Below are 22,212 nucleotides of genomic sequence, written 5' to 3' on the forward strand. Positions count from 1 at the left end.
ATTGTGTTTATGTTGACAGATTGAGAGTCAGAAACTGAGCTTCAGAGAGAGCGCCAAGGCTCGGACGGACCACGGGGCTGACATCATTGTCCAGCCTGACTCCGCCCCCTCCAGCGAAACCTTCTCCCCTGGAGGCCTAAATGCTGCTGAAGCCCCGCCCCTCCACACGCTGGCCGACCAGGTGAGGCATTAGGCTCGTTCGAGATGAGCCAGGTCTGCACAGAATCAATCACAGGTGATCGCCGTCCAATGCATGCCGGTTAGATTTGTGTCCGACATGATCCTGACTTGCTCTGACGCCATGCACACGTGGACAACGGTAACCTCACGAGATCGAGGGAGCCGCAGGTTTGAGAGCAGGCAGCGCAGTTACTTTTCACCGACTGCAAGACCCAGGCGGACCCAGGGCATGCTGGGAAACGCCTGCCTCTCAGCTGATCTAACAGCTGATTGGTTCAGAATCGACTCAACATGATGACGTTTTATACAAACTTTTAATAGTTTTTGAATTGGAGGGACTTTAACTGCTATTTGTCTGATTTAAAGGCTTATTCTGTACAGAACACAAGTTGTGTGGCTGATAGTTACGTTTACAAGTCAGAGAGACTAAATCTGTTCAGATTACAGATAATCTACAGTCTGTTGTTAATTAAAATCACCAACAGATTGCATGTAGAGCATTTTGAGAGCTACTCTGTCATAAATAAAACAACTGGAGACTGTGTAGGAGCTGATATATGGGTCTGATAACATTTTATTAAATCGGAATCAGACGTGATGTGTTTGTATGTATGTGTGTATGTTTTTACGCTTTTTTCGACGCTCTCGTCCATTTTTTTTATGCTTAATTTTTCTACCCATAGATGCATATCTACGTAGATACCACATAGAGATAAGAAGGGGCTAAGCTAGACTAATGTAGTGTGTACCAGCCAAGGTTATAATCTTTAACGAAAACGAACTGTGTGACTATAATAACCTTGGTGCCAGCGAGGTGACGTATATTGTGTGAGAAGAGAGATGTAGTTTCACACTAAATTAAGAAGTACTACGACAAACTGAGACTTTCTTCACTTGATTAATTATCTTTTTAACTGACAAACATCAGATATGTAAATCATGGCTCAATTGAAACAGGATCTTAACATAATTCGACTTTTACATTACATTACATGTCATTTAGCTGATGCTTAGATCCAAAGCGACTTACAATTGCTATATATGTCAGAGGCCACACACCTCTGGAGCAACTAGGGGTTAGGTGTCTTGCTCAGGGACACATTTGTTGATGTATCACAGTGGGAATTGAACCCAGATCTCCCTCTCCCCTCTTTATACTCAAACCTTCATATTTTAAAGATTTTGTTCCTTCAGTGTCTCAGACGCCGGTGCTCGGGGACATAGTGTCCTTTAATGAACCGCCTCTTCTTCCTGTCAGGTGTCCGCCTCCCTCGCCAAACAAGGCCTGTGATTGGATGGCCCCGAGCCTGCAGAGCCCCCCCCCTCCCATTACCAAGGAAACTGCCTGATGGAAGAAAGAAAAAAGATAATTTTGTCTTTTTCCTCATGACCTTCATCTGACATCACACGCACGATTGGAGAGATTTTACTAAGTTACAGTCAGCCAATCACAGCACATCCACAGCCAATCACAGCACAGCGTGTCCACAGCCTATCACAGCGCAGCGTGTCCACAGCCAATCACAACGCAGTCAGGTGGGAGGAACCAGTTCTGTGTAGTTGAAACTAAACGTTACAAACCGTTAATTTAAACTGGAACAGAGATGTGTTGAACACGTGTCTTTTTTTCACCACAAGTTTACAGACACGTCCCTTCTGATTGGCTAACATCTCTGACACGCCCACCAAAGCAGAGAGGGCTGCATCATATTGGAAAAAACTGACATTGCAATGATTGTTCTGCTTTTTGTTGGGGAGTTCATATAATACTATTAATCCAGGCTAAAGTCAATGATATTAATAATTTATACATGTTGCTTCCTCAGGTTGTGGTCGACTAGCGGGACCAGCTTTGTTTGTTTGATAAATTGATCACCATTGATTGTGATTGGTGGTTGGCTGTGCATGCAGAGCCTGCATGTCACGCACTAGCAACAAACTGTGTGTATCCAAGAACACTTAAATCAGTGTGAATATGTTATATCAGACAGGAGATATTGTGATGATGTTGCATTAATCAGGTGATTTAGTTTGGGTTTGCAGTGAACATAAGCATGGACTACTGTAGGTTCACTACCTATGGAGAAGCATGTGTTTCACTGTGTTATGGGACTTTTGTACACACAGAGAGCCTCACTTTCCATAACAAACCCCATCGGACTAACGTTACATCACATCCACACGTTTCCATGGCCACATGTCTTAAAGAGGATGGGTCGGCTGCTAACAATCATGTAAAAGGAGAACGGTGAAGGTTTACTTTTCTACCAAGCAGCGGAAAAGTTGGAGTGTTAACATCTCACGTCCTGCGATGTGACTATCACACATCGCAATGTAGACGATGAAACTAAACATTGTGCATCCCTAACCCTAAACTAAACATGGTGCATCCCTAACCCTAAACTAAACATGGTGCATCCCTAACCCTAAACTAAACATCAGACAGCCCTAACCCTAAACTAAACATGGCGCATCCCTAACCCTAAACTAAACATGGTGCATCCCTAACCCTAAACTAAACATCAGACAGCCCTAAACCTAAACTAAACATGGTGCATCCCTAACCCTAAACTAAACACCAGACAGCCCTAAACCTAAACTAAACATGGTGCATCCCTAACCCTAAACTAAACGTCGGACAGCCCTAACCCTAAACTAAACATGGTGCATCCCTAACCCTAAACTAAACATGGTGCATCCCTAACCCTAAACTAAACATCAGACAGCCCTAAACCTAAACTAAACATGGTGCATCCCTAACCCTAAACTAAACATCAGACAGCCCTAACCCTAAACTAAACATGGTGCATCCCTAACCCTAAACTAAACGTCGGACAGCCCTAACCCTAAACCAAACATGGTGCATCCCTAACCCTAAACTAAACACTGTGCAGCCCTAACCCTAGTTCAGAGTTCGCTGCTCATCATTAAGAGGAAACATGTTGTTTCCCAGGAAACGTTTAGATGACCTATGAAGAAATACTGAGACAGTCCTTTGTTTTCTCCAGAGTCACATTATCAGTTCCATCCCTCTGTTTCCAGTACAGATACTGCTAGGTTAGCCTAGCTTAGCACAAAGACTGGAAACATTGAAAGAGAAAATAGACACACCTGAAGTAGTAGTTTCCCTCTGCTTCCAGTCTTTGTGCTAAGCTAGACTAAATACATCCTGGGCCTTTCTCCAAGCTTAACCCAGGCTAACTAGCCTGTTAGCTTCCTGATTAGCTTGTTAGCTTCATAAAATCCCTCCAATCACAGACAGTCTCTCTCTCTTTCTGAGCCAATCATCTTCACTCGTCCCACGTGGTGCCCCCCCATCATTACTTAATTCCCAGAATGCAGTCTGATACCATGCTGTGTCTGTGTTTGCTGTCGGCAGTTAAAGTGCTTTGTCCCTATAAAGTTTCTCTTGGATCTGATGTGTTATGAACATGTTCATCATCAGAAATAAACCCAAAGATGGAATAAAAACATTGTGACTCAGACGATGACCCTTCATGATTTTATCACAAATATTTACCAAACATTGATCCTGTTTCTAGTTTTTAAATCTGGTTTACAACTGTCTGTGATCTTATCAACAGCTGTTATTATTTCTACTTATTATCACCAAACACCTCCACGTTATTCTTGAGTTTCTTTAAGAAATCATTCAGTATTAAAACCATGACGATGACATTAAAGCTGGGCCCTCCCGCTGCTTTCTCTCCACCCGAGTGACCATCGATGTCAACTGCTTTCAACGATGCATGTGGGAGACTTTGAATCCAATCCAATCCAATCCACTTTATTTATATAGCACGATTTTAACAAACACAAGGTTTCCAAAGTGCTGCACAAAAAGATAAAACAGAAATAAGTAAAATAAATAAAATACAATATGACAAACACCATACAAATATGCAAGTATACACATAAGATCAACACTCTACCTGGTGTTAAAAGCCAAAGAAAAGAGGTGGGTTTTAAGAAGATTTTTAAATTAGACAGAGAGGAGGCCTGTCTAATGTGCAGAGGCAGTCCATTCCAAAGTTTTGGAGATGCAACGGCAAACGCTCGTTCCCCTCTGAGCTTAAGCCTAGCTTTAGGCACCATCAGGAGCAGCTGGTCAGCTGACCTGAGAGATCGGCTGGGAGTGGAGGGGTGCAGCAGCTCAGAGAGGTAAGCTGGGGCAAGGCCATTCAAGGCTTTAAAAACAAATAAAAGAATTTTAAAATGAATCCTCAAATGAACAGGCAACCAGTGGAGTGAAGCTAAAGTAGGTGAAATGTGCTCGTACTTGCTTGTGCCAGTTAAAAGACGTGCAGCAGCATTTTGTACCAGTTGAAGACGAGCAATGGAAGACCCACTAGCCCCTATATAAAGTGCATTACAGTAATCCAGCTGAGTGGTCACAAAGTGTTGTGTCTGAAGGAGTGGTGTGATTTTTGCCAGCTGCCTTAACTGGAAAAAGCTGGACTTCACCACAGCTTTAGTCTAGCTCTCAAATTTGAGGTCTGAGTTCACTTTTACCCTCAAATTTGTCACAATTGGCTTGCGATACTGTGCAAAAGAACCCAGATCAACTGGGGTGTCACAGACGAGCCACCAAAGACCATGACTTCTGTCTTTTCTTCATTCAAATTTAGAAAATTTAAAGACATCCAAGCTTTAATCAGAGTCCACTATATAGGTAATAAAATGTCTCACTACACATTCAGACAGCACTACAAAAATGGCAAACTCACTTCATATATATATATATACTATAGGGAGTGATGTCGGACACAGCCCTGCTCTCGGCTTCAGGCTGTGCGACCCCGCCTCCTTCCCGGTGATAGGACTACTCTGACTCCTAACAAGATAGATCAGGAAAAGAAAGCCTGTGATTGGTGGAGCCTCTCAGCAGGGATGAAGAGGATTACAGCAGATTACCATTTAGAACCACAGACAAGAAGAAGAAGAAGAAGAATGGAGCAGACAGAGAACATAACCTCTCAGTGGTTTAAAGGGATAGTGGAGTTAGTAGCACAGTGAGAAGAAGTACTGCAGTACTGACTGCAGTTAGTAGCATGTGTCTCTTCGTAGTTTGTCTTGTTTGAAGCTGATGAACTTCTCTGTGCTTGTTGCTGTTCTGAGTTTGTAGCTTCATGTTAAATCACATATTGGAAATTTGGATCACAGAGTCAGATAAATGAACTGAAATACTGAGAGCAACTTGGAACTTGTCTGAGTCGAATCTTCCAGACCGAGTGTGGTCTGGGTCAGGAAGTGGTCTCTTCTGGGTCAGGAAGTGGTCTGGATGGAGGGTTTCCAGGCGTACGGGGCGGGGAAGGCAGGCGAGGCGTTCGACCCGCTGGCGTTCTTCAGACAGCCTCAGACCGTGCTGAGGGTCGCCTGCTGGGTGAGTCTGATGATGTCATCTTCTAACAGCTGTTTATGTATCTTAGGCTACGTTCACACCGCAAGTCTTAATGCCTAATTCTGATTTTTTGTTTGGCTGTTCACATGACCTTTTAAAATGTGGCCTATATCAGATTGTTTGTGGTTTTGAAATGACCCGCATGCGAAAAAGAACAATACCAATGACATCAGACGCAACACGCTGTTGCACTAAAGTTAGGGAGGTTATGGAGAAAGTAAGCATTTTCACTTTTATTTCAAAATGTTTGTGTAATGGCAGATGTAACATTAATGAGCATGTGCTGAGGAGGAGAAGAATGAAGAGAAAGAGAGACAAATTGGCTATTTTGGCCTTTTGTGGGGTTATGGCTGCAAATTCACTACAGAGGTCTGTGTGGCTGGACAACCGATTTGCACGTCAGGACCGCTACGGGCCTCCACCACAGTTTCCTCTGGCTTTGCCCTCGCACGCGCTCACGCTCCACCTCCCCGACGGTGCGGGCGAGACAGGCCGGTGGTGCGCCTGACCCCGAGGGACCGGGATCACGCGCCGGCCCTCACTTTCATTGCGCCACAAAGCGACCCTCTGACTGGCGCGTGCGTTAAACTCCTTGGTCCGTGTTTCAAGATGGCTCGGGTGGGTTGCCGGATTTGGCTTTTGCCTGCAGTCTGAACGTAGCCTTAGTGTGTGTAGTGTGTGTGTGTGTGTGTGTGTGTGTGTGTGTGTGTGTGTGTGTGTGTGTGTCTGTCTCTGTCTGTGTGTGTATGTGTGTGTGTGTGTGTGTGTGTGTGTGTGTGTGTGTGTGTGTGTCTGTCTCTGTCTGTGTGTGTGTGTGTGTGTGTGTGTGTGTGTGTGTGTGTGTGTTTGTGCATCAGCACGTTTTTTTAAACTAATGTATTTCAATGGGAAGTATCTTTGTGATCACAGCACGTTTCTTTCTGCCAGTCAGGCTGCAGCAGAGAAGCTGTATAGCTTTGCTATTATTGGTATTTGTAGCCCAATAACTGCTGTTTTAATCAACATTTATTCACCAGATCTTATGATTGTTTATATGTATTTCTTTTAATGTTATTATTTCGGTCTATTTCGGCTAGGGAAGCTGGGTTGCTTTGTTGTTTATTGATATTTTTAAAATTGTAAGGCTACATCTATCAACATTTATTTAGATGTTATCATGGTATTCATTTCTTTATTTTAATAATATTATTTCAGTCTTATTACCAGTGAAATATTACAGTATGCTGTAAAACAGAACACGGGCCGAGCGGGGCGCATTCTAAGTCCATTAGCCACAATGCAATGTGGGCATTCATATCAGAGAATCAGACAGCGATCAGCAGGTCTTCAACGCCAGTATCGCTTCAATGTACATATATACAGTCAGTGGTTTAGTCATCAGCAACAACACGTTGCTCAGCTTTGTTCTAGTAAGTTATGCACCGTAATAACTTCAATTAATTCAGTGGAATACTCCGGAAGTGACGTGGTACGTACCGCTTGGTGGATAAGAAGATAAAAAATACATAATATTCGTAATATTGATGTATTTGAGGATGTAAACAATAAAGCTAACAATAATAATAAAATATAGTTTCATGTATTTGTCTCATGTCCTGTTTGCTTGGCCGGCCATCGGGCGGCGGTAATCTGAAATGGAATGGAGCCCATTTACGGCAGACAGCAGAAACACAGGAGTCCAACATGTCCTCCCACCAACCCCGGAAGAACTACAAATACACCTGCTTTTTAACAGGTTCTGGGGCGCGTCTCTTATGGGAGTTGTAGTTTTTAAATATATTGGTATATTTCTCATAATTAGAAGTTGGCAGTGTAGAATTTTGGATACACCCTGGGTTTTTTTGGGATGGGTAACACACTGGTGTCATCAGATTTTCAAAATCAAATCGTTAAATAGGTGAAAATAGCTTATTACCATATTTGACAGTGCTTACAGTGGGTAAACTTTGGTGACCATATCTACATGACAGCTGAGGTCTTTCACAAACAGTGACAAGAGCAACACACAACCCTATATGCATTATATCATGAAGCTATTCCATAACCCCTGTAGCCTCAAGCAACATTATTTAAAGTTTTAATTTAGGTAGGTCCAAACTAGGCCTATAGTTTAGAAATATTTAGTTTACATTGGGGTTACCCTATATCTTCTGCCAGAGGATAAGAGCTCATACTTGGCATGGAGAATAAAGATCAGACCATATTCTCTGTGCTTGCCTGGAGAGAGACTGGTTTCTATTCCTCTCCACAACCTTCATGACAGTCACCTGACAAGCAAGCTTTAAATGAGATGTTTTTAGATATTGTCATGCTTTCTGACATATGAATATGCTCTGTAATGCAGCCTTGTATAACATAAACCCTCTGATTCACTGTGAGTGTCTGCTCTAAATGATAACACACACTTTGAACACGAGCCTTCCAGCCAGGTGTCCACAAGAACACCAAGGTGCCTATAGGAGCAGAGCCGATTGATTGGTTCATCATTTATGACCTCTGATACCCTCTGACCCATGTCACGACCAACTCCTCAGTTTGTCAAATGGTTGAATGAGATTGTTGGCATGGTACCACAGGTCTCTATTTCAGCAGAATATGCAAAAATACTTGTGTCTGTGTGCAGTATATAAGCTGAGGTAGAAGTGTGCCAAAATACCAAGACACATGTTGTATATGTACACATACCCAAACAAAGCTATATACATCTTACTCTGTGAACAAAAACCTCAGCAACAATCTGCTTATCCTGTTAATTTCCTGAAAATGCTTCCTAAAACTAGTCCCTTCTTCATTTTGAAAAGGTAGTCTCAGTAAAGGCTACAAAGGTTAGGATGGCTACAAGCTGTAACCATGGTGATTGAAATGAGGATCATCTTCTGAATATAATAATTGATATGTTAGGCCTACCATAAATTGATATTTCAAAAAAGTAATTTATTTAAAACAACTAATAATGCAATGTGATGTTAAATCAAACTAAGTCCCACACATAAATATGCTCATGTGTCTTTGAAAAAATTAGAAAATAACCCTAACCCATTTTTAAATAACAGTGCATGGAAAATAAAATAAAAAATGTTTCTCTTTGTATATAGTTTATTTTTTTGTTTTTCACAATAGTACAAGTCAAAACAAATGCACATTAGTCAAACAAGCCATTAGGCTGTAGTTCTAAACACTCAACTGGAGGTTTTTTATATAGTATATATAAGGCAAATCAAAGTGCTTAGCATAAAACACTATTTTTTCATTATTGGTATTTTATTGTGTAAATTCTCACGTGCAACATTCTTTCACAGACGAGGAGCGGTAATTACTACGTCACTTCCGTGGATGTTTTTAAACATTATTACGGTGCATAACTTACTAGAACAAAGCTGAGCAACGTGTTGTTGTTGGTGACTAAACCACTGACTGTATATATGTATATTGAACCGATGATGGCGTTGAAGACCTGCTGATCGCTGTCTGATTCTTTTAAATGAATCGGCTTTGAATCCGCTCAGCTCGGCCCATATCGTAATGTTAGGGTTACTAACCCTAACCCTAGGTAATATTTCACCGGTAATAAGACTGAAATAATATTATTAAAATAAAGAAATGAATACCATGATAACATCTAAATAAATGTTGATAGATGTAGCGTTATAGTTTTAAAAATATCAATAAACAACAAAGCAATCCAGCTTCCCTAGCTGAAATAGACTGAAATAATAACATTAAAAGAAATACATATAAACAATCATAAGATCTGGTGAATAAATGTTTATTAAAACAGCAGTTATTGGGCTACAAATACCAATAATAGCAAAGCTATACAGCTTCTCTGCTGCAGCCTGACTGGCAGAAAGAAACGTGCTGTGATCACAAAGATACTTCCCATTGAAATACATTAGTTTAAAAAAACGTGCTGATGTCACGAAAACAAGCAAGGTAAAGGTGTCTGTGTACACGAATCAATAGATTAAATTACGTGACCATATCACAAACTGCCGTGAGACTGGGTTGGTGTGTGTGTGTGTGTGTGTGTGTGTGTGTGTCTGTGTCTGTGTGTGTGTGTGTGTGTGTGTGTGTGTGTGTGTGTGTGTGTGTGTGTGTGTGTGTGTGTGTGTGTCTGTGTCTGTGTGTGTGTGTGTGTGTGTGTGTGTGTGTCTCTGTCTGTGTGTGTGTGTGTGTGTGTGTGTGTGTGTGTCTCTGTCTGTGTGTGTGTGTGTGTGTGTGTGTGTGTGTGTGTCTCTGTCTGTGTGTGTGTGTGTGTGTGTGTGTGTGTGTGTGTGTGTCTGTGTGTGTGTGTGTGTGTGTGTGTGTCTCTGTCTGTGTCTGTGTGTGTGTGTGTGTGTGTGTCTCTGTCTGTGTCTGTGTGTGTGTGTGTGTGTGTGTGTGTGTGTGTGTGTGTGTGTGTGTGTGTCTGTGTCTGTGTCTGTGTGTGTGTGTGTGTGTGTGTGTGTGTGTGTGAGAGAGACAGGAACATTTCGTTGTATGTGAACAATAACAATAAAGGCATTCATTCATTCTTTCATGATGTAATGATGATGTCACAGTTCAGATGGATGTAAATGAATTCATTCATTAAGATAATAGTTGAGTTTAATCACCGTGTGTTGCAGCTCTGCTCCGTCGTGATCCTCGGCTGCGTTGCTAACGAGGGCTATGCTAACCGTCCCAAAGAGGAGGAGGAATTCTGCATCTTCAACCGCAACCAGCACGCCTGCAGCTACGCCATTGCCATAGCAACACTGTGCTTCCTGTGCAGCAGCGGCCTCCTGGCGCTTGACGCCTACTTCCCTCAGATCACCGGCGTGAAGGACAGGAAGAAGGCCGTCATGGCCGACATGGCACTGTCAGGTGAGACTCCGCCTCCGCCGGGTGTTAATAACCAGGTGTTACTAACTGGTAGTGTAGTGGAAGTTTTTCTTGTTAGCAGCAGGAGTGCTATCAAAAACACCAGATGAAACAAATAAGGACGATTTGAGGATTAAACCAAAGTTTGGTCTTTGAGTATTTATTTACATTTGCAAATGCAGGAAGCACACGGTTCACAAAAGGCACGCAGCGCTGGTGTGAAAGGTCTCTTCAACGAATAACAAAAAGCAGACAGTATATATGCATCTCCAGTGAGATAGAAAGACATGTCCCCCCCTTTCTAAACAATACTCAACATTTCTTACAATCAAACATAGTCAGACATTCAGGAGCCACCTCACTTCTTCCTCTCTGTACCACTTTCTACCCCAAGGTTAGACATCCCTTTATCTCAACTATGTGAGAAGTCTCGACTATTCAGGGAGAAATAACAGATAGTTTAGGGTGACCTTGTAGTCCCTATCTGTTCGGAGTACACATTACGTTCCCAGAGTCTGTGGCTCTTACTTTCAACATGTGAGAATAAGAAAAACTCACTTTCAGCATTGTGAGACAAAGTAAAACAGAAATAAGACAAAAATATAAACAATCATGCTTAAATATAATTTTGCCATTACAGTAGATCCTCTTAGTCCATCAACACTGAATTTAGTTTCTCCACAGAGAATCACGTGTTTACCAGAGATGTGCTCGCAACTTTCTTTTGGAAATAAATCATTCAGCATTTAAAACCATACCACCGTCCGCCCGGCTTGTTGTCTCACTAACTGACGGCAGTATAGTGGTACTTTTCATTGAAAAAAACACATATATGTAGTATATTTGTTCAGTTTCTATAGTAAACACCAGGGCCATGGCCCTGTAGAAAGGCATTCTCTCTCTCTATGGGCCCCTCCCTGCATCCACAGCTATTCATTCTAGCATCTGTTTGGGTACTCAGTCCCATTTCCACCCCGAGTCTGACACCCCTGGTAACCACTACAGCTTCCTCACCCGCAACATTCACAAGTTTAAACTGATGGCGGTTTTCCCATAGCATCCGCTACGTAACAAAAATGCCGGCCGTTGAGGGAGAGTAGCAATCCACTCTCAACATGTGAACTGTTTTGAGCAGCATCCGGGGACTGGCAGTGCTGCATGTGGCCACACCTCGTAACCTGCTCTGTACTCCAACCAGCTAGTGTACTACAGAAGTCTGTGATTTGAGACACAGCATTAGTCGACTAAAGTCCTTTTCTCAGGGGATTAGTATCATCTGGGGACAGCGTGTGATTTAGTAATTACCAACATCTGAGTTTCATGTGGTGCATTCGCACAGGATAAGAAGGCCTGCTTTTACTCAATTTACTGACTCATCTATACCCCAAGACTTGGGTAACTGGAGGCTGAGGAGGACGGCCAGGGCAAGGCTGCCGCACTGCACTCGGGTCGGGGTTCCGTATGTATTTGGGCGAGGTTACCAGAGGACCGGTAGAGGTTACCAGAGGCGCTTCCCCTATCATCCCTGCCGCCCCAGCGCATCAACTCGGAACAAAGGTCTCCGGTCAGACAGTGGTCCAGACTAGGTCGGTCAAGAAAGACGGCCCCTCGTCATCCCACACACATCTTCACGAGAGGGATAAAAAGGGGCACAGGAAACAAAAACCTTTTATATTCGACCCCGCCAAATCACAGACATGGCTGATTCACACGGGATTAAGATCACAGACAACCTCCATAATTTTTACAGATAACTTGAAGTCACCAGGTAATACTAATCCTGTATGAATAGGGCTTAAGACCAAGACAGGGACTACCATGCTGACTGCAGACACAGGAGATTCAGGAGCTTCTTCCTGGACCGTTTGGATCGTCTGTGCCATGGACTGTATCTTTTAACCATCTACACCGCGTAGTGAAGTACAGCATTGGAGCATCCGTTCCGCATACGTTACTCATGCAATGTAGCCGGCCCGTAAGACAGATTCAAGGATCCTGTGTTCTCTGCAGCTCTCTGGTCTCTGTTTATGTGATTAATAACCATGTGTAACCTGTGTTCTCTGCAGCTCTCTGGTCTCTGTTCTGGTTCGTGGGTTTCTGTTTTCTGGCCAATCAGTGGCAGGTTTCTAAAGAAGAAGAAAACCCTCTGAATGAAGGAGCCGATGCTGCCAGAGCCACCATCGTCTTCTCCTTCTTCTCCTTCTTCACCTGGGTACGTACACCTGGCCTACATCACCTGACAGAACATATAATATACTTTAACATTTGAATCCTCTCTGTGCGCAGTAAAACTGTGTTAATACATTTTAATCCTCTCTGTGTGCAGTGTAAAGTGAGTGAGTGGTTTAATCCTCTATCCTTAGGCGCTGCAGTGTTTGCTGGCCGTCCACAGGTTCAAACTGGGAGCTGATTCTGTCACATTCAACCAGGAGTACGTCGACCCCGACCAACAGGAAGCTCTGCAGGAAGCCTGACCACCGAGGAGTAGCCTCGCCCACCGAAGAGTAGCCCCACACACCGAGGAGTAGCCCCACATACCGAGGAGTAGCCCCACACTCTGAGGAGTAGTCCCACACACCGAGGAGTAGCCCACGCTCTGAGGAGTAGCCCCACACACTGAGGAGTAGCCCCACACTCTGAGGAGTAGCCCACACTCTGAGGAGTAGCCCACACTCTGAGAAGTAGTCCACACACTGAGGAGTAGTCCACACACTGAGGAGTAGCCCCACACTCTGAGGAGTAGCCCACACTCTGAGGAGTAGCCCACACTCTGAGGAGTAGTCCACACACTGAGGAGTAGTCCACACACTGAGGAGTAGCCCCACACTCTGAGGAGTAGCCCACACTCTGAGGAGTAGTCCACACACTGAGGAGTAGCCCCACACTCTGAGGAGTATCCCACACACTGAGGAGTAGCCCACACTCTGAGGAGTAGCCCCACACTCTGAGGAGTATCCCACACACTCTGAGGAGTAGCCCACACTCTGAGGAGTAGCCCCACACTCTGAGGAGTAGCCCAACACTCTGAGGAGTAGCCCCACACTCTGAGGAGTATCCCACACAATGAGGAGTAGCCCACACTCTGAGGAGTAGCCCCACACTCTGAGGAGTAGCCCACACTCTGAGGAGTAGCCCCACACTCTGAGGAGTAGCCCCACACTCTGAGGAGTATCCCACACACTGAGGAGTAGCCCACACTCTGAGGAGTAGCCCACATCCTGAGGAGTAGCCCCATACTCTGAGGAGTAGCCCACACTCTGAGGAGTAGCCCACACTCTGAGGAGTAGCCCCACACTCTGAGGAGTATCCCACACACTGAGGAGTAGCCCACACTCTGAGGAGTAGCCCCACACTCTGAGGAGTAGCCCACACTCTGAGGAGTAGCCCCACACTCTGAGGAGTAGCCCACACTCTGAGGAGTAGCACACACTCTGAGGAGTAGCCCCACACTCTGAGGAGTAGTCCACACACTCTGAGGAGTAGTCCACACACTCTGAGGAGTAGCCCACACTCTGAGGAGTAGCCCACATCCTGAGGAGTAGCCCCACACTCTGAGGAGTAGCCCACACTCTGAGGAGTAGCACACACTCTGAGGAGTAGCCCCACACTCTGAGGAGTAGTCCACACACTCTGAGGAGTAGCCCACACTCTGAGGAGTAGCCCACATCCTGAGGAGTAGCCCCACACTCTGAGGAGTAGCCCACACTCTGAGGAGTAGCCCCACACTCTGAGGAGTAGCCCACACTCTGAGGAGTAGCCCCACACTCTGAGGAGTAGCCCACACACTCTGAGGATTAGCCCCACACTCTGAGGAGTAGCCCCACACTCTGAGGAGTAGCCCACACACTCTGAGGAGTAGTCCACACACTCTGAGGAGTAGTCCACACACTCTGAGGAGTAGCCCACACACTCTGAGGATTAGCCCCACACTCTGAGGAGTAGCCCACATCCTGAGGAGTAGCCCACACACTCTGAGGATTAGCCCCACACTCTGAGGAGTAGCCCCACACTCTGAGGAGTAGCACACACTCTGAGGAGTAGCCCCACACTCTGAGGAGTAGTCCACACACTCTGAGGAGTAGTCCACACACTCTGAGGAGTAGCCCACACTCTGAGGAGTAGCCCACATCCTGAGGAGTAGCCCCACACTCTGAGGAGTAGCCCCACACTCTGAGGAGTAGCCCCACACTCTGAGGAGTAGCCCACACACTGATGAGTAGGCTACTTGTGAGAGTGTAGGTTATGGACACGATGTAGTTTTTTTCTGTTCTGTCATTGTGACTTGTTTTTGACTGCAGCAACACGGACACATATACTGTTTCTTATATGGATACTTTGGTAGTACTTACATGTAGTACACTTACAAGTATTACACTTACATGTAGTACACTCACATGTATTACACTTACATGTATTATACCTACATGTAGTATACTTACATGTAGTGCACTTAAATATATTACACTTAGCCTAAATGTAATACACTTATATGTAGTGCACTTACATGTGCATGTAGTACACTACCATGGTGCGTTAGCTCTATTTTATTGTGTTGGCTGGAAGTTAGCAGTATTAGCCGGTCTTTAAATGTGGCTAACGTTAGCTTCAGACATAGTGACTGAATAATATGAGACGGAGCCGAGATAGCACATAATCATCACAAGGTTACACAACATTATAAAAGAAAGCAGAAAAACAAACAGAAGTGTTCCATTTAATTAATTTTTTATTTTTAATTAATTAATTAATTAATTAATTAATGTTAACACTCACTCTGTGAGTTAAATGGTGCTACAGTTGTTAGTTTTAGTAAGAAGCTCAGCTCTGTACAGTCTGTTTCTTTGTTTTGTCTGATAATACAGCTAAGTCCATAAAGTCTGTGGTTCTTTCATCATTTTAATAACCATTGTTTGTCCATCTGTCTTCCCCCTCTTCTCCAGGATCAGGTCTCGGAGGCAGCAGCTCCAGCAGTAACCACCAAACTTCCCTTTCAGCCACATTACCCAGCGGTGACTGGGGCATCCTGACGCGCTCCCAGGCCTGTCTCCAGACCGGTTAACTCATCCTCTTCCTCCATGTTTCATGAGACACAAACACAAAGTTCCCCTTTAAAGACTTTTAATAAATCTGAACTCAAAGCAGATAACAGGTGCATGATGGGGGAACACCGTTGGATTGGGACCGTTAGTAAACCTGTCAGATCATTTTCTGCTTTCTCTGAATTAAACCAGTCAGTTGTTGATTTATTTATTTATACTATTTATTGATCCCCAGTGGGCAAATTACAATTTACACTCTGTTTGTTAGAAATCACTACACACAGGCCTGAAATACACACCCATGCTCAGGACCTATTCATGCACAAATGGAAAGATGTCAGAGTGAGTGGGCTGTGTGCCAGTGCTGGACCAGAGCCCTGAGCGGTTGGGGGGGGTACGGTGCCTTGCTCAAGAGCACCTGACAGTGCCCAGGAGGTGAACTGGCATCTCTCCAGCTACCAATCCACACTCCACACTCCGTACTTGGTCCGTGGGACTTGAACCGGCGACCCTCCGGTTCCCAACCCAACTCCCTATGGACTGAGCTACTGCCACCCCCAAATGAAATGATTAAAGCTTTAAGCTGCTTCTGGCAGCAGAATATCAGATTAAACTCCTTCTTTACCTCCAAATGTTTCTCACATTCAACTTCCCAATCTAACCAATCCGTGAGAAGATCAGGACGGACCACAGCGTCCTGTCAACACTCACTCACTCACTCACTCACTCACTCACTCACTCACCCACTCACTCACTCACCCACTCACTCACCCACTCACTCACTCACTCACTCACTCACTCACTCACTCACTCACCCAGTCAGTCACTCACTCACTCACTCATTCACTCACTCACTCACTCACCCACTCACTCACTCACTCACTCACCCACTCACTCACCCACTCACTCACTCACTCACTCACTCACTCACTCACTCACTCACCCAGTCAGTCACTCAGTCACTCACTCACTCACTCACTCACTCATTCACTCACTCACTCACTCACCCACTCACTCACTCACTCACTCACTCACTCACCCACCCACCCACTCACTCACTCACTCACTCACCTACTCACTCACTCACTCACTCACTCACTCACCCACCCACCCACTCAGTCACTCACTCACTCACTCACTCACCTACTCACCCACTCACTCACTCACTCACTCACTCACCCACCCACCCACTCAGTCACTCACTCACTCACTCATTCACTCACTCCCTCACTCACTCACTCACTCATCCTGAGTCACATTGAAGTATGCACAGTTAGAAAATAATAACTATCTTTAAATTACAGATTGCCACTTTAAATGATTCATAGCCGTCTCTTTAATGTGACTCATGATTATCTGATTATTTATTACATTACGTTTGTTTTTCCTGGAGAGTTTTCTGACAGTGCGTCTGGTTTTTAATCTCCACGTGGAGTCACAGCGGGATGATGAACATATGTGGGAGGTATTCCTGGTTAGTCAGAGAGAGATATTACAACTCGGCGCTGCAGTGTGTTTAAAGTCTGAAAGGGAAAGTAAAACAGCTCTGCTGACTCTGCAGAGTCAAGAGACGTCAATAACGTGTCTAATAACATGTTTAAATCAATCAACATGTATTCATTCAGAACTTTACAGCAGGAGTTAACAACTTACAGTAAAATCAGAAGAATACATGAAAGCAGAAAAAACGGAGAATGTCACAACGCTACTACGTGTTAAAAGCCATTCTAAATGAATAAGTTTAAAGGTTAGATTTAAAATGAGCTATATGTCAGTTTCTACCTCCAACTCAGCGCTGGTAAAACCAGGAGACGGGACGAGCACAGAGAGCCCAAGTCTCAGTCTGACATGCTGGAGTCTTCAAATCAAAACCTCGTCAATGTTTGGTATGTCACCAATCAGTTTCTTTCAACCAAATTGCCCGCAAAAATAACTTGAATATATGCGTGTACGTTGTATGGAACCCAACATTAATGACTGTGAATGAATTAATGAATTTTGGGTGTTTCATATTCAATTTTATAGCTTTTAAAAAAAAACAGTGTTTAAAACAGTTTTCTAACCGACAGGTACTGACACATACACACAGACACACACACACACACACACACACAGACAGTAAACATTGTGACTCAGCTGTGCAGTGACTCACTGATTACCTTGTTTCTATTTTAGTTTAATTGTCTGCAGAAATGTTCTCCGTGATTAAAGCTTCTTTGTCCAAAGTTCAGACATGGACTATGACCCAGACCGTCTGGAAGATGTGTGAATGGAGTTTCTGTGTGAAAGTATGAATGAGTAGAGAGATATGAGTTCCTGCAGGAGGCAGTGAGGAAGGTAGTTGGCACTCCTTCACTTGGAGGGAAAGTCTGTTTGCTTCCCTTAGCACATTCCTAGAAAGAGCACAACGTTCCCTACGTGTTGATGTCAACTGTCGACGGATTGCCAAAGTAAAGATCATTTTCTTCCTGCTGCTGTCTACTCTGTCAGATTCCATCTAATACACACTGATGTTAAAATGTCAGAAGGGCATTTTTCTAACTGAACATTTCAAATGTTTAAAAGGGATTTGTGTAGAAACCTTCAGAATGTGGAGAGGAACGAGAGTGGAAGGTTTGGTGCCTGTAAGGGTTAATGTGTGTGTGTGTTTGTGTGTGTGTGTGTGTGTGTGTGTGTATTAAAGTGGAGTAAAGGTCAAACTGTCACCAATGTTTTTTTTCATGATGCTTTAATCGGATTATATAGAACATTATTGAGACAATCAGAACAGCAGAGTATGAATATAAAAGATAATTTATGAAATATGAAAAGTATAAAAGTATATAAATAACAACATTGTTTTAATAAATAAATAAATAAATATGTAAATAAATAGATGAATAAATAAAAACATAAGGTCATAAAGTCTGGTCTCTCAGTGGGTGGGGCCATCGGTGGTCTTGTTGGTCCAGGTGAAGCAGCCGTGGTGCAGCGTCAGGGCGGACCTTAGGACCTCGGTCAGATCTCTCCTCAGAACCATCCAACCACAGGCTGCACTGTCCTGAGAGACACAGAGACAGAGACACAGAGGGAGTCAGAGACAAAGAGAGACAGAGACACAGAGACAGAGACACAGAGGGAGTCAGAGACACAGAGAGACAGAGGGAGTCAGAGACACAGAGAGACAGAGGGAGTCAGAGACAAAGAGAGACAGAAACACAGAGACAAAGAGACAGCGAGAGTCAGAGACACAGAGACAGTGAGTCAGAGAGAGTCAGAGACATAGAGTCAGAGACACAGAGACAAAGAGACACAGAGACAGAGACACAGAGACAGAGACACAGTCAGAGACACAGAGACAGAGAGAGTCAGAGACACAGAGACAAAGAGACAGAGAGACAGCGACACAGTCAGAGACACAGAGACACAGAGACACAGAGACAATGAGACAGAGAGACAGCGACACAGTCAGAGACAAAGAGACACAGAGACACAGAGACAATGAGACAGAGAGACAGCGACACAGTCAGAGACAAAGAGACACAGAGACAAAGAGAGACAGTGTGTGTGTGTGTGTGTGTGTGTGTGTGTGTGTGTGTGTGTGTCTGTGTGTATGTCTGTCTGTGTGTGTTTGTGTGTGTGTGTGTGTGTGTGTGTGTGTGTGTGTGTGTGTGTGTGTCTCTGTGTGTGTATGTGTGTGTGTGTGTGTGTGTGTGTGTGTGTGTGTCTGTGTGTGTGTGTATGTGTGTCTGTGTGTCTGTGTGTGTGTGTGTGTGTGTGTGTGTGTCTCTGTGTGTGTGTGTGTGTGTGTGTGTGTGTGTGTGTGTGTGTGTGTGTCTGTGTGTATGTCTGTCTGTGTGTGTTTGTGTGTCTGTGTGTGTGTGTGTGTGTGTGTGTCTCTGTGTGTGTATGTGTGTGTGTGTGTGTGTGTCTGTGTGTGTGTGTGTATGTGTGTCTGTGTGTCTGTGTGTGTGTGTGTGTGTGTGTGTGTGTGTGTGTGTGTGTGTGTGTGTGTGTGATTACCTGCTGCTGTATAACTGCTGTCACATTGCTGAAGTAAGAAGATAAAGTTCCTGAATCATCAACACTGGACAACTGGAGACAGATGAGAGAGACAGACAGGTCAGAGAGAGACAGGTCAGAGACAGACAGGTCAGAGAGAGACAGGTCATGTGACATACCAGACAGGTGTTCAGCATGTAATACTCAAAGAGGATCTCTGTGTTAACCCAAACCACCATCTCTTTCTGATCTTAACTGGTCGTTTGGTGTGATGTGACCATGTCATATGTATTGTTGTGCATTAGTTTTGGTACATATCATAGAATATGTTGGATACATCCTTTAACCCAGAGTCAGAGTCTCCGTTTCAAAGATGGTTGTTCCTGTCAGTCACTTAGACCATAAAACATGGACAACAGGGTCCAGGTTGGAAAGAACAAGGTTACACTAAGTTTTTCCTCTGTTAGGGTCTGATATTGTTAATAAAGTTTAAACTCACACAGTCTCCGTCCTCCTGCAGGCGGGTCTGCAGGTGTCTGAACTTGGTGAGTTTCTGGTCGTCCCAGGTGACTCCGCCCTCTCCGACAGGTAACTCATAATCTTCAAACATTAGGTCCGCCTCCTGCAGGGACTCATATACTACCCACAATGTTTGGCGGCACTGCAGGAACCAATCAGAATCAGAAAGAGATTTACAGCAGGTAACAAGGTTGTTGGTGCAAACATTCAAACATATTTCAACATTATTACAGAAACCAACAACTCGTACATATAACTCTATAACATGTCAGTGTTTCCAAGCAGCAGCTCTGTGATTGGTTGAGAGGCTCCAATGAGGTTAGAGGGTTACCTGCAGGTGATTGGCTGTGGCAGCAGGGAAGGCGGAGTATGGAAAGGAGATGTTGCTGTTGTAGCGTAGGCAGTGGGCAGGAAACGGCCCCCCCTACAGGAAACAGGAAAACGTTTAACAGCAGCTAATGCTAAGCCAACGCTAAAGCTCGCCTTTGAAAATGTGAAATAGTTAAAACACTGAAAGCAGTTGAAGTGAACTGTTGTGAGTCAGAAGAGCCGAAGAAGTTAGTTTTGTTGGAAGTCAAAGATGTGATCTGAAGAGGAACTAATTATCAGATGATACAGAGTCTGGAACAGTTCCTCCTTCCTCTCTGGGAGGGGTTCTGTTCTCAAACTCCGTTTCTCTTCACGAAACAACAACAACAACCTTCGAGCTGAAAATGAAAACTTTAGAAGTTAGATAGTAAGAGATAGTTAGAGATAGGTAGAGATAGATAGAGATTGTTAGAGATAGATAGATATAGAGATTGTTAGAGATAGTTAGAGATTGTTAGAGATAGAGATAGATAGAGATAGATAGAGATTGTTAGAGATAATAAGAAATAGTTAGAGATAGATATAGATAGAGATAGTTAGACATTGTTAGAGATAGTTAGAGATAGATAGAGATAGTTAGAGATAGATAGAGATGGAGAGTAAATAAAGAGTAGAGTGTGAGTTAGGGGGTTATGGGGTAAGTAGAGTGTGTACCAGGTCTCTAAGCAGGTGATGGGCCGACTGGACCAACTTCCCCGGCAGCGAACAAGTCGGCCTGGCATCCGCCATCAGCTGGATGCCACAGAGGTGCAGGAGGACCAACAACGTTGCCATGGTTACCATGGTTCTGATGGTTCTGGTGGATCTTTTAAAAAAACGTTTGAAGAAATGTCAAAAAGCGGCAGAGTCGGGAAAAAAAACAGTCAAATACATCGAGCAGCAACTCAGTTCCTGATTGGCTATCGGTCCGTTTAAATCATATCATCACCAAGGGCTCCCCCACGGACCGAGAGAATGATGACATCATTTTGTGTTTACACTCGTTATTTATTTATTATCTGCTCTAGCTTTTCCAATGTTTCATACACATATATGTAAGTAAATTAGGAAATAAAACTCATGGATATCGTTATTTTCACAGAAAAAAAATCAGAAGTGCTTTTCATAAAACACACAAAGAGTGCATTTAAAACCACATGGTAATACATGCATATAAAGTTCAGACAGGTCATCCACACTCCAGTTTAAAACAGTAAATCACCTGATTTTAAAGAGTCAACAGAGAAAGAAAAGTCTCTGAGTTTCTCTACAGTAGCCAAATTAAACTCAAATCAATCTAAACATCAACACTATGAAATACTCAGATTTACTGATTGTAGTTCAACTTCCTCATCACGTTTGTCTCTAAGCTTTCTGACAGTTATTTATGTATTATCTGCTCTAGCTTTCCCAATGTTTCAGACACAGATATGGAGATAATAATGGTCCCAAATTATCTCAAATTGCATTTTCAATAAAAAAAAAAATGCAATTTAACCCCTCAACCCCCTACCAGATAACTGCATCCAAGTCTTCCACAAACTAAGAGAAAACACTATGTAAAAAAAAACAACCATTATACCATATACCAGTATTATATATTTTAGCTTCGATGAACTGAATGATTAAATTCAGAATGTACTTACAAGGTAATCTTCTGTGAAGGGAGTCCTGATCCTGATCTTCAGATGATCCTGGTTCTGGTTCTGGTTCTGGTTCTGATTCTGATGCTGGAATAGTTTCTGCTCCGGCAGCTTCAGGTAAGAGCAGTTACCTGGAACAAAGAGCAGCAGATTGGCTGGCTGTGAGAACCAATCAGAGGCGGTGTAGCTATGTGTGTCACGGAGGCCCGAGGCTCTGATCCAGACCACAGAGCCCTGGACCGGGACCAGGACCGGCAGG

General features: G+C 43.9%; 3 protein-coding genes across 9 annotated transcripts in view; 2 read left to right on the forward strand and 1 right to left on the reverse strand.

The window, feature by feature from the left end:
- The window catches only part of maptb (microtubule-associated protein tau b), a 15,486-nt gene extending 13,952 nt beyond the window's left edge, over nt 1-1,534 (forward strand). For all 3 annotated transcript variants that reach the window (XM_031278189.2, XM_035996549.1, XM_035996550.1), the window contains 2 exons: nt 20-181; nt 1,439-1,534. In XM_031278189.2, the coding sequence (XP_031134049.2) occupies nt 20-181; nt 1,439-1,471 (195 nt within the window). In that variant the 3' untranslated portion in view covers nt 1,472-1,534. The remainder of the gene's footprint in view (nt 1-19; nt 182-1,438) is intronic.
- Nucleotides 1,535-5,370: 3,836 nt separating this feature from the next.
- Nucleotides 5,371-14,882, forward strand: syngr1a (synaptogyrin 1a). Of its 5 annotated transcripts, XM_035996562.1 has the most exons (6): nt 5,371-5,563; nt 10,189-10,426; nt 12,490-12,635; nt 12,787-12,894; nt 13,110-13,140; nt 14,703-14,882. In XM_035996562.1, the coding sequence occupies exons 1-5, from the start codon at nt 5,462-5,464 to the stop codon at nt 13,125-13,127; spliced, it is 612 nt and encodes a 203-aa protein (XP_035852455.1). In that variant the 5' UTR covers nt 5,371-5,461; the 3' UTR covers nt 13,128-13,140; nt 14,703-14,882. The 5 variants fall into 5 exon arrangements, with proteins under 5 accessions (XP_035852455.1, XP_035852454.1, XP_035852456.1 ...); XM_035996561.1 differs by lacking the exon at nt 14,703-14,882 and having other exon boundaries at nt 13,110-14,123; XM_035996563.1 differs by lacking the exons at nt 13,110-13,140; nt 14,703-14,882 and adding an exon at nt 13,029-13,102 and having other exon boundaries at nt 12,787-12,890.
- Nucleotides 14,883-18,376: 3,494 nt separating this feature from the next.
- On the reverse strand, nt 18,377-21,125 carry LOC116035208 (interferon beta-like). The gene is made up of 5 exons (XM_031278184.1): nt 20,986-21,125; nt 20,294-20,386; nt 19,943-20,104; nt 19,465-19,536; nt 18,377-18,502 (listed from the first exon to the last, which is right to left on the reverse strand). Exons 1-5 carry the CDS (start codon nt 21,112-21,114, stop codon nt 18,377-18,379), a joined length of 582 nt encoding a protein of 193 aa, XP_031134044.1. The 5' UTR covers nt 21,115-21,125.
- Between the last annotated feature and the right edge of the window lie 1,087 nt (nt 21,126-22,212).

This window comes from Sander lucioperca, chromosome 21 (genome assembly GCF_008315115.2).
Source record: "Sander lucioperca isolate FBNREF2018 chromosome 21, SLUC_FBN_1.2, whole genome shotgun sequence".
Lineage (NCBI taxonomy): Eukaryota > Metazoa > Chordata > Actinopteri > Perciformes > Percidae > Sander > Sander lucioperca.